This window comes from Dromiciops gliroides, chromosome 1, assembly GCF_019393635.1.
Source record: "Dromiciops gliroides isolate mDroGli1 chromosome 1, mDroGli1.pri, whole genome shotgun sequence".
Classification (NCBI taxonomy): Eukaryota; Metazoa; Chordata; class Mammalia; order Microbiotheria; family Microbiotheriidae; genus Dromiciops; species Dromiciops gliroides.
Genome location: NC_057861.1, coordinates 525,786,808 through 525,798,506, shown reverse-complemented (window position 1 = coordinate 525,798,506; position 11,699 = coordinate 525,786,808). Strand labels below are relative to the sequence as shown.

Genomic DNA, 11,699 nt, shown 5'->3' with positions numbered 1-11,699 from the left:
TTTGCTTTACTATAGGATGTGCTAGTGAAATGAAAGCTCTGGTGTGTCCAACCAAGCTGGAAAGTCTTGGAGTAAGGAACTGATGATGGACTCCATGTTTATCATCTTGGGGTGAGGGGGCATTATCAGTTGTCTTGATCTATGTCTTGACTCTGGATTCTGACGTCTCTGGAGGAGAGAGTGAGGCTGGTGACTCAGCCTCACTTAAATCTAATTCACTTGCAAATTAAGACATCACCCTGCTTATATCATTGGTCCTATTCTAGAAGAAAGGATGAACAATGTGTGAGTAGTAGTAGCTGCCCCCTGGGGACCCAACAAGCCAGTTCCCAGCTGGGCAATGCTACTATCTCCCCCTCCTCTTCTCCCTCTGTCCATGTGGTGAATCATACTCTTATAAGTGGGTGCTGGGGCAGCTAGGTGGTGCAGTGGATAGAGCGCTGGCTCTGGAGTCAGGAGGACCTGAGTTCAAATCTGGCCTCAGACACAACACTCACTAGCTGTGTGACTCTGGGCTAGTCACTTAACCCCAATTGCCTCACCAAAAAACAAACAAACAAAAAAACAAAAATAAGTGGGTGCTGTGTCCAAAGTAATATACATTTTGATTACTTATACTTTGCTAGGGATCTTGGGAGTCTGGGGGCTAGATTTTTTCTCCCCTATTTATTTATTCTATCATTTTTAAAAATTGGGACAATTAACTCCTCTGTCTTGTAGTTTTCATGTATTATTTCTTGAAATATAAATCTGAAAAACCAGGCTTTGATAAAAACCCATTATGATTCAAATAGACTTACTTGACTATTCCTTTAAATCCAACTCATTCTTTCATTGATTGTTCAATAATAAGTCTCAGTCCAAACCTCAGTTGTTTATTCTTTGGGTTTTTTTGTTTGTTTGTTTGTTTTTGGGGGGGGGGTGTGAGGCAATTGGGGTTAAATGACTTGCCCAGGATCACACAGCTAGTGTTAAGTGTCTGAGGCCGGATTTGAACACAGGTACTCCTGAATTCAGGGCTGGTGCTTTATCCACTGTGCCATCTAGCTGCCCCTATTCTTTGGGTTTTGATGATTCAGATTGAGTGTGAGTAGCAATTGTTTCTGTTCTAGCCAGATACTCTGAGGTTTTTCCCCTTCTAGATTGGTTCTTTTGTGAAGGCAAACTAGGGCATTTTTGCCTCAGTTATTACCTATCCTTTAATTACTGAATGTGCATTGCCTCAATGAGACCTGGGAAAGATCTTAGTTTAAAAAGGCCAAGGTCTGTCACTGTATCCATGGCCATTGATAGTTGTCTTGATCCATGTCCTGCCACTGAATTCTGATGACTCTGGAAGAATGAGTGAGGCTGATGACTTTATGCAGCTCTGCCTCACTAAATTCAATACATTCCCAAGGCAAGATATCACCCTGCTGATGTGGTTGGTCCTCTTTGAGAAGGAAGGATGAACAACAACAATAATAACCACCTGAGGACTTCCTGGCTAAGTTCCAAGGGGCTCATCACCATGTTTGTGGCAGGATGATGAATTTTTCAGTCAAGGCAGCTTCTGAAGAACACCTCCCAAATTATAAAGAAGCTGTGATATGCATTGCTTGAGGGAGTGACCATACTGAAGAAATTTCTCATCTTTGAAGAAATGAAGTATTAGAAAAAATGTTAATATATAAACAATTTATTGGTACCTTTTGTTCATCTTGACTTTTATGTGCAATCTTTTTTTGAAGACTGATTTGGAAAAAAATGTTTAGAAGTCTTACAATTATATCCTTCCTTTTTCTTAACTGTGCACCAATTGAAAAAAAGAATATACATCACAGTCTGTATCTCAATGGTTTCTTGTTATAAAATGAATATTGGCAATGCTCTGATTTGGTTCATGTATGTTAGGATGGTAGAGCTGAATGGGAGTTTTGGGGTCATCCAGTCCTATTCTTTACTTTACAGCTGAGGAAAGTGAGGCCCAGAGAGGTTATATTATTTACCCAAAGTTATACAAGTAGTAAGAATCAGAAATAGGACTTGAATCCTGGTTTCCTGAACCCAGATTTAGCACTTTTTCCTGAAGAAGAGGTAATTTGCAAAAGAAAATTAAGATTTCTTTTGGTCACTAGCATGGGACAGGATCAAAGGCATTCAGCTAGAAAGGACCTTTAGAGGTCAGCTTATCTCCTCCCCTCCACCCATTTTATAAATTAAATAACTTTTAGGGAAGTCAAGTGACTTGTCCAAAGTCACACAGGCAATGAGACAGAAGTGAGATTTGAACCTATATATTGTGTATTTTAAAATTCTAAATGCGGGTTCTAATCTGTCCCCCCAGTTTTGGGGGGAAACTGGCTAACATCACTGATAAATTCACTAAGAGTTTAGGCTTTTAAGGGGTTATTAAAAGATATAAGATAGTAGAGAGAAAGATTGAGATCAGATTCCTTATAGCATGGAAATCCTAGCCTTCTTAATCACCTACTTGAAGTCTTGCTACCAAGCCAGATGTCTGGAACCCAAGAGTAAGAAGTCCTCTGCCAGTGGCAACTTCCTCCTTCATGTCCTCCTCCCAGAAATGGGAGGTTCTTCAAGCTGATTGGCTAGCGTCATTCAAATCCATTGGTTCACTGGACTTGAAGGTGGTCTCAGGTTAAATTCAAAGTTTTTAGCTTCTAGTTAACTTGAAGTAGGCTAATCAGCAGTCAACCACTCTCACTTAATTCAATAAATTTAGATTAATCTCCAGGTGGGCCTTTGAGTATCTGCTAAATCCCCTTATCTACCACATTCCATTATCTTGAAACAATATTCTGATGCCAAATCCAGCAAAATTTACACCACATCATATTGACTTTTCAATTCTTAAATTTTATAATTAGAAATTTCATTTTTTATTCAGTCAATAAATTTGTATAGATTGCATACTATTTTGTTTTTGTTTTTTTGCAGGGCAATGAGGGTTAAGTGACTTGCCCAAGCGTCACACAGCTAGTGTCAAGTGTCTGAGACCAGATTTGAACTCAGGTCCTCCTGAATCCAGGGCCAGTGCTTTATCCACTGAGCCACCTAGCTGCCCCCTGATTGCATACTATTTGCAAGGTGTTTATAGAAAATATTATAGTAAAATGGTTTCTTTTTGGGGGGGGGAAGGATGGTGACCAAATTAAGGAAGAAATGCTCAGGTGCTTTAGGTTATCCAATTATTCTCATCCATTCTCATCTCCATCATCATCTTAATTTGGCATGACACTATGGAGACATAGCAGAGATTCAACATTAATCCCCCAAACCCAAGGTTACCTTGTTGGTGCTATATTCTACCTCTGAAATTTTTCATTGTCTTGCATTTTATTATTTCTAGGTTCCTCGGGAGTCTAGAAGTCTGATAAATTAATCTATCCTTTGTTGTTGTTGTTGTTGTTTGGGGCAATGAGGGTTAAGTGACTTGCCCAGGGTCACACAGCTAGTAAGTGTCAAGTGCCTGAGGCTGGATTTGAACTCAGGTCCTCCTGAATCCAGGACTGCTGCTTTTATCCACTGTACCACCTAGCTGCCCCCTAAATTAATCTATGCTAATGGCATAATCAGGGAGGATTAAAAGGCTACTCTCAGGTAACTTTTTTTTTTTTCGGGGCAATGGGGGTTAAGTGACTTGCCCAGGGTCACATTAGTAAGTGTCAAGTGTCGGAGGCTGGATTTGAACTCAGGAACTCCTGAATCCAGGGCCGGTGCTCTATCCACTGTTCCACCTAGCTGCCCTCAGGTAACTTTTCTGAAAACTTTTCTTGGTCACTTCATGGGCCAAGGTAACACAACAGATCTCTTTTGATTCTTAACATTTAATGAATAGTCAGAGTCACAGAATTCCAGAGTCAAAAGTGATCTCAGAGACTATCTAGTTCAACCCATATCTGAACAAGTGCCCTCTCTACAACATCTGAGAATTCAAAAATTTTTTTTCATTCATTCAATAAACATTTCATTTGCGTACTATGGGTAAGGTGTAATCAATTATTGTTTTTTTTTGGGGGGGGCAGGGCAATGAGGATTAAGTGATTTGCCCAGGGTCACACAGCCAATAAATGTCAAGTGTCTGAGGTTGGATTTGAACTCAGGTCCTCCTGAATCCAGGGCTGGTGCTTTATCCACTGCGCCACTTAGCTACTCCCAGGTGTAATCAGTTATTGATTGCTATAGTGGAGATTTTAAGTCATGAAAGATTTGTAGGGGCAATCTGTTGGGGCAAGGTGTCCTTTCTGTGTTTCATAAAGAACACTGTCATTTCACCCCTCTAAGCCTCAGTTTTCTCAGTTGTAAAAGAAGTATAATACTGGTTCTATTTATCTCATGGCATTTGTTATAAAGAAAATCCTCTCTAAGCCTTCAAGCACTATATATAAATTGTGAGATATTCCTACCTTGTAATCATGACAAATTATATTACACAACTCACAACCAGAACTTATCTTTTTCATAATGGAGTGATAATAATCATTCACCTATGTTTTTAAGGTTTGCAAAATGCTTTGCATATGTGATGTCATTTTCTGTGGAGGAATAGGAAATATAAATATTAGAACCAGACGTGACCTTAGAGATCCTCTAGAGCAACCCCTTCATTTTACAGACAAGGAAATGATAGGCCACACAGAAGGAAAGTGACTTGACCCTGGTGAGATATTTCACAAGTGCCAGTCAGGATTAGAACCCAGTTCTTCCTGATTACAAGGGCACTGTGTGTTTCCCCTGCACCACAAATGAATCATTTAGAAATATAGTATTATGTTAGAGGGTATGAGTGCTAAATTCTAAATGAATAAATTTTAACACTTTGGAAACTAAATCAGATACTTGTCACTAACAATACATATGTTTTCTACTTATAGTATATGATGCATATGGTAACCTCTCCCACTTTAAATGAAACTCCCAAGTTGAATTTTCTTTATTTCACTTCTTAGGAAACTGACTTTCATGTACCTGATTTAAATTTTGTAAGATCAGAGAGATCAGTTGTTTATGTTAGCCAGGGTTATCTTCATAGATAGATGTACTGAGACTCAAATAATTAGAGCTGGGTGTTATAGGGTATCTAATCCAACTCCCTTATTTTACGACTGAAGGAAACTTGGACCCAGGAATGTTGTGACTTGTCCAAGGTTATACAGTTAATAAGTTCCAGAGATGAGATTTGAACACAGATCCTAAAAACCCCAAAACCAAACAAAACCCTTCAGTCACCTTGACATTAATACATTAATTCAGGGCATGATACCTAGATAAAATTTCTAGGCCTTAGCCTTTCAGAAATAAAGAATTCAGACCACCAAAGCCATGCAACTTCATATTCCATGAGATTTCTTTAAAATTAAATTTTCTATTTCATATTGTGAAGACAGGTCCAAAGCTGAATACTAAATGTCTTCCGATCAATGTACTAAGCAGTCAAATCTTCAAGATACTGAAATAAACTTTTCACCAGATGCCTAGCTAACCAGCTAACGTGGTGCTACTTGCCCTGGTAAAGATCTACCTTGTGATTAAGACTAAAATCCCCTGGAGATGAGTGAGTACATTTCCCTTCCATAATTCTTCTACCAACAGTTGAAAGGGAAGTGGGGGACACTACTGAGTGTAATTCTCATTTTAGGGTGTAGCCCGGGAAATCTGGGATGCGGAAGGTACGGCCCAGTAAACGCAGCTCTACGTCCTCATGCATGTGTTTTTAAGGCAGGTCACAGGGCTGGGGAAAATTTCAGAATGGTAGGACATCGCCAGCACACGTTCATGCATTTATTCTCGCCTCCCACATGGTTTTCATCCAGGAAACCTAAAGGACTGTGCTGCTACGGGACAGGTGCGTGGTCCCAGGTAGACCTGGACTAGACCAAAATGGGTTCTACTGGGAGCAGGAGCAGGTTTCTAGCACTGAGAGAGACGGCAGTGATTTTAGCCTGAGACAAGCTGCACCTCCTCCGGCCCGAGCTTCCCCCAGCCCGTCCCTCTCTTGCAGGAAATCACTGGGGTAACTGAGAGAAGCTGAAGGCAGAAGCGGATATGACAGCAGCGCTGCTCCTACAACCCAGCCTGCAGCGGGCGGGCTCAGCTCCCAGATGGAAAGTCACTCCCAGCCAATCCCCAACCCGCACACGCCTCCTGCGGTGGGCGGGTGGGAGAGAGAGACTGGCGACTGCGCCCTGAGTTTGAAATGAAAAGAGGGAGGGACCCTAGCCAGACTGACGGCGGCACTCACCAATGGGTAGAGTGAGTGGCGCCCCCGGTGGGAGTGACGAGGGAAGCAGGCCCGTCGCAGCGTCACGGGGGCGGGACGCAGGGTGCCCCTTTTCCCTCCTTCTCTCCGTTCACTCCCTCCCTCCCCCCTCGGGCGTCTGGCGAGCTAGGTTGGTCGGGCTTGAGGGAGCGAGAAGGAGGAGGAGGAGGAGAAGAGAAGGGGGGGTGGGGAGTGGGGGGTGGTTGGGGGGGCGGCGGCGATCGGGAGCGGAGAGCGCGGCGGAGCGATTTAAAGAGACAGCGCGGGCGGGGGGGAGGACAAATAAACACCGGCCGCCCCCGACCCTCCCCATCCCCCTCCCCTCCCCTCCCCTCCCCCAGCCTCCCCTCCCGCCGGCCTCAATGAATTAGAGGAAGCGGGACCCGGGTGGCAGCAGCGGCAGTAGAAGCAGCAGCAGCAGCAGCAGCAGCCGCCGCAGCAGCAGCCCCAGCCGCAGCCGCCGCCGCCGCCGCAGCAGCGCCGCCGCCTCAGCCAGGCTCAGCCTCGGTGGCCGCCGCACCAGCCCGCGCCGGGGCAGCGAGCGAGGGAGCCGGGGAGGGAGCGAGCGGCCGGAGGAATCCCGGGGGCGTCGCCGCCGCCGCTTCGCCTGCTCCTCGGTTAAAGCCCCATCTTTGTCTGCCCCCTCCTCCTCCTCCGCCTCCTCCTCCGCCTCCTCCTCCTCCGCAGCCGCGGCCGCCGCGCTTTGTTCCGAGCCGCTTTCGCCTCAGGCCGGGAGGGAGCGGGGGACCCTCCCCCGGGTCTATGTGCCCCCCGCGCCGCCCCGCGCAGCAGCAGCCTGAGCCCCGGGAGGAGGCGCCGCCGGACCAGGAGGCGGCGGCGGCGGCGGCGGAGGCAGGGTCTGGGCCGCGGAGCTGAGCCCGAGCCTGAGGAGGAGGACCCGGCGCGGAGGAGCGGCGGCGGCGGCGGCGGCGTCCCACCCCCCGGCCCCGGCCCGAGCCGCCGGAGCCGTGCCCTCCCTGCTGCCGCCGCCGCCGCCCCTGGCCCCGGCCCCGGCCCCGGCGCGGCCCCGGCGGCGGGTGCCTGGATGTGGAGTTTGTCATGAGTCCGGCCGGCTGCTCGCATGTGAACAGCTTTAAGGTGGAGAACTGGCGGCAGAACCTGCGGGTCATCTACCAGTGCTTCGTGTGGAGTGGGACCCCCGAGACCAGGAAGCGCAAGGTGGGACCCCCGGGCTGCAGGGGAGCTGCCTTCCCACCCCGGGGCGGGGGGCGATGGCTGCACGGGCTTGCATCCCCTTCCTGGGCGGGGAAGGGGAAGAGGGTGTGGGGCGGTGGGGTGGGACGGACGGACGGACGGACTGACGGAGGGAGGGGAGAGGGGGGAAAGCACCTTAATCCCTTGCCACCCCCCCACTTCCCCGGGGCCCGGCCGGCCCAGAACTGGGTGGGGGGGTGTGGAGAGATGAAACGGATGGGGGTAAAGGAGGAGGGGGCGGTGGCTCCCCGCAATTCTCCTCCACCCCCCACCCCGGTCCTCCCTGGCTGCTTGGAGCTGGGAGTGGGAGGCCTGTGCGGGGGTGAGGAAGGAGTGTGTGAGTGTGTGTGTTTCAGTGGGCGTATCAGATCTGGGGAAGAGAACTGTTTTTCTTATTTTGGGGGGAGGTCCCCCCACTTCTCATGGTTTGTGATCCACTTGGATACAGGCAGCAGGGTAGAAAGGATCGCCCCTAGGCTGAGTTTTGGGTTGCTGCTGGAGAGATTCAGGATTTCCCAGCATAAGACAACTGCAAGAAAGCAGGGGAGGAGGAAGAGGAAGGAGGGGGGTGGGGTATTTAAAAAAGAAAAAAAAAAGAAAGAGGAAGGAGATTCTAGGACATGTCTGGTTGGGGGTCTGCAGTGGATCCAGCCCAGGGAGCCGGCCACCTTCCGGACTCAATAGGTAGCCCGTCAGGGTCCACTGTCATCAGTGATGGACTGTGGGGAGGTCACCTGGGACAAGGAAACTGAAAGAGAGAACTGGATCTGTAATTCACTGTGTCAACGACTGGTGAATTATTAAGATGTAGTTACAACTGAGGCACTTAAGCAAACCGTCTCCTAGTCCAGGGTTTTGGATAGGTTCAATTGCTGGGAGACTGCATCTGCCCTTCCTCTCCCACTTTTCCCCCTATCTTCCCCCCCCCCCATTTCATATATAAAACCAGGAGCAGAGTGTAAAGGGTGGGGTGTCTGCTAGAACAGTAGCAGATCATGCCTAAATAAAAAGTGTCTTAGAAAGGGCAGGAAGACACTGTGATTAGAAATTGCTCAGTTTATGCCTGACAAAGAGAAATAACATTTAATATCATCTTAGTAATAAAGTAGTCAGATTTTTTGGGGGGAGCCTATTTATAAACTCATATTCACAGATTAAATTCTTGTAAATACATCCCATTTGTTAATTTGAATTTTATTAACTGTTTTACAGCAAGATCAGAAAATATATGTTGATCGTTACCTGCCTCTGAATAAACTGTTCTTTTTTTATTTTACTCTTAAGTGATTTTGCAGATTTCAGTCTGACGTTGGTGACTGAGGTGAAGAATGCATCAGCAGTGCAGGTAGCAACATTGGCTATTCAGGACAGCAAGGGAGGAAATCTAATATTTTACTAATTGTGGAATTTTCATCTAGTCATTTATCAGTGTGACTTTTCAAATCTACTTAAAATGGTGGCTATAACAATGTGAAATGGAATATATTAAGTTGTTGCTTAAGTATATTCTGAATATAACTTTTAAGTAGGTTTTATCTTTTTAAAGTTTGTTTAAATAGCTGTAAGAATGGATGGGACATAAAAAAAGGTAACCAGGAAACTTTCTTTACCCCAGTCCTCCAAGTGAGGTCAATACAAACATATTAAATATAAATTGACAAGTTTAACTTAGAAAACCCCAAACTAACAAGTTTTCAGAGGCTTGAGGTTGGGAAAACACTCATTTTGGTATGTAAAAACCATTATAAGCCAAATCACATTTTAAAACTATGAAGTCCCTTGAAAGTTCAGGTAACATTTGCCACTACAATTCTTTATTAAAACATTCTAAGTTAATGTAAGGGGGGGGGAGGTCTGGTAACATTTTATTACCAGTTCTTTGCAACAGTTATCTGCCTTGATGGGTTGGGCTTGGGAAAAGGGTGGGGGTGGGGAGCAGGAACAATAGACAGCACACAAACCTGAATGGAAGGGAATATTGTAGTTTGGGGCAGGGTTTAAATGTTTGTTTATAGCAAAACAATAATGTAAGGAAGCTCCAAAGCAGAGTTCTTCACGGGATCCACTGAGGTGAAATAAACTTTGAGGGGTGGGCATGGTGGTGTAATTTCAGGAGACTGTTTAAAAATGACTCTTTAATGGATTGTGTGTACTTTTCTTAAAACATGTTTCACTGTGTGAAATGAGGCATGATGGAGACTGGTTTTCTTTAACCAGCTGAAAACTGACTGACCCTTTTAATTTGTCTTGTCTGCAAATGTTTCTCCATGTAATTGTTTGCCTGATTAGAGGTCTAAAGACTTATTTGCTATGTTGTAGGATATCATATTTTTCCTTTCTGTTTGAATCACCAGGGATTCCCTTCTCTTCCTGATCTCCATTGTGAGTTTTTATCAAAGTGAAAAAAAGAGGAAACTACTGGTAACGTCTAAAAATCTAAAGGAAAACAATTAATGTGATTTTTAAAAAATGAGACTGAAAATAGTGCTTCAGTGTTGATTCCAGTTGCTCATTCGATATATTAGGTCTCACATGGATTTAAATTACCAATAAGATTTTGGGTTATATCCATGAGAAAAGAGTAGGTAATAAATGTATCTTCTGGGAGTATGGCGCAAAACTGCTTTCTTGTAAGATGTTAACTATGATGCTTAATGTTCTTTTCTGATTTAATTTTCTTGGAATTTTGGATTTTCTTATCCATTTCCCTCCACTCTCTAAGGGTTGATTTTTTTCCGGCATTATCTTGTGGCTCAGACTATGAAAGACTTGATTTTTGGAAATATTTCTGGTAGAGGTTGAAAAGAAGACTTTAGTTTGACTGTGATGCTGATCAGTCCCATAGGCCTTATATATTTTTGAAACTAAAGATGTGAAGTTGCCCATCAAAATACATTTAAGTAAAATTACAGTCTTTGTAAACAGTCAAAGAACACAGTACTTTTGTGGTTGCTGACATCTCATGGTATGGAAGCATTATTTGACTGTGGAAACGACTTGCTGGATGAGCATGAGTTACGATTTTCGTTTTTTTTGGTCTTATGTAGAGGTGGATAAAAATAAATGAGTCTTAAGTTATTTGAGGATGTTGTAATTCTTGAACATAATGACAGCATTGGGACTTTGAATTTTTTATTGGTAGGTTATAAGAAGAATGCCATGAAATCCTGTAACTTTTACTGTCTTAAGAAATTTCCAATTATACAATAATTGGAGTGGTGCTTGAGTGTGTGTGTGTGTGTGTGTGTGTGTGTAGGATTGGTGAAAGTATAGATCCCCTAATTTGAATAGAGATTTCAACATTAGAAACTGATCACAATAGATTGTTCACCTCTTTTTCTCTCTCTGTTTCTCTGTGTGTGTGTGTCTCTCTCTCTCTCTCTCTCACACACACACACACACACAACCTCTTTTTTAGGGTTTATATTTAAAGATAATGTTGGGCAGTTGAAACTTCAGGGAACACAAACTGTAAGCTCTACCTCTGTTCATTTTTATTTGGTGTTGCATTGTATTTTGAAAGATGATTTTAATACAGTGTGTGTGTGTGTGTGTGTGTGTGTGTGTGTGTGTGTGTGTGTGTGTGTGTGTGTGTGTGTTTAAATTACTCATTCCCAGTCTCTTGGTATTGTATCTGTGGTTTTCAGATCTTACCCTAGTTCAACCTCCTAGGATTATAGTTGTTCTCTGTAGAAGTACCAGACACAGAGTGCTTTCACAAATATTTGAATACTTTTAAATAATTACACTTTCTTAGAAGTGAACATGACTCATAAAGCATACAAATATTCTGGTTTAATTCATGGGGTAATTTGGAGAATGAGAAGGTCTGCTCTGCTCTGAAGCATTCTAAAGTAGCTGCATTTTTAAGCCCCAAGTGTCCATTTGGTTAGAAGGTAGCTGAGAGAAGAGGATATCTTTGGAAACAATAGATTTGGGTACAAAGAGGTTTAAGACGCAGGCTTTATTATTCTAGTATTTTTACCATCTCCATTCACATGGTCATAATGTCTCCTCTCTTTAAGCAGATTGTAGAAGGGACACCCTGTTGGAAGAAAGTGGGATGATTCCATCCAACCTCCGAGGAGAGAATGGCAACCCTGAAAAACTGGGTGTGGAGGTTTGCAGTAACAGCCATTGATAAGGTTTTGCAAATTTGTCTTGCTTGAGGCCTCACTAGTCATCTTCTGAGTTCTTTTCAATAAATTTGTAAATGGAAGTG

General features: G+C 44.3%; 1 protein-coding gene across 2 annotated transcripts in view; it reads left to right on the top strand.

Annotated features, from left to right (window-relative positions):
* The first annotated feature begins 7,239 nt into the window (after nucleotides 1-7,239).
* USP22 (ubiquitin specific peptidase 22) overlaps nucleotides 7,240-11,699 on the top strand; it is a 272,625-nt gene continuing 268,165 nt past the window's right edge. Inside the window, exon 1 of one of the 2 annotated variants that reach the window (XM_043966431.1) lies at nucleotides 7,240-7,442. In XM_043966431.1, coding sequence (XP_043822366.1) covers nucleotides 7,322-7,442 — 121 coding nt within the window. In that variant the 5' untranslated portion in view covers nucleotides 7,240-7,321. The remainder of the gene's footprint in view (nucleotides 7,443-11,699) is intronic. The other variant, XM_043966439.1, reaches the window with a different exon arrangement.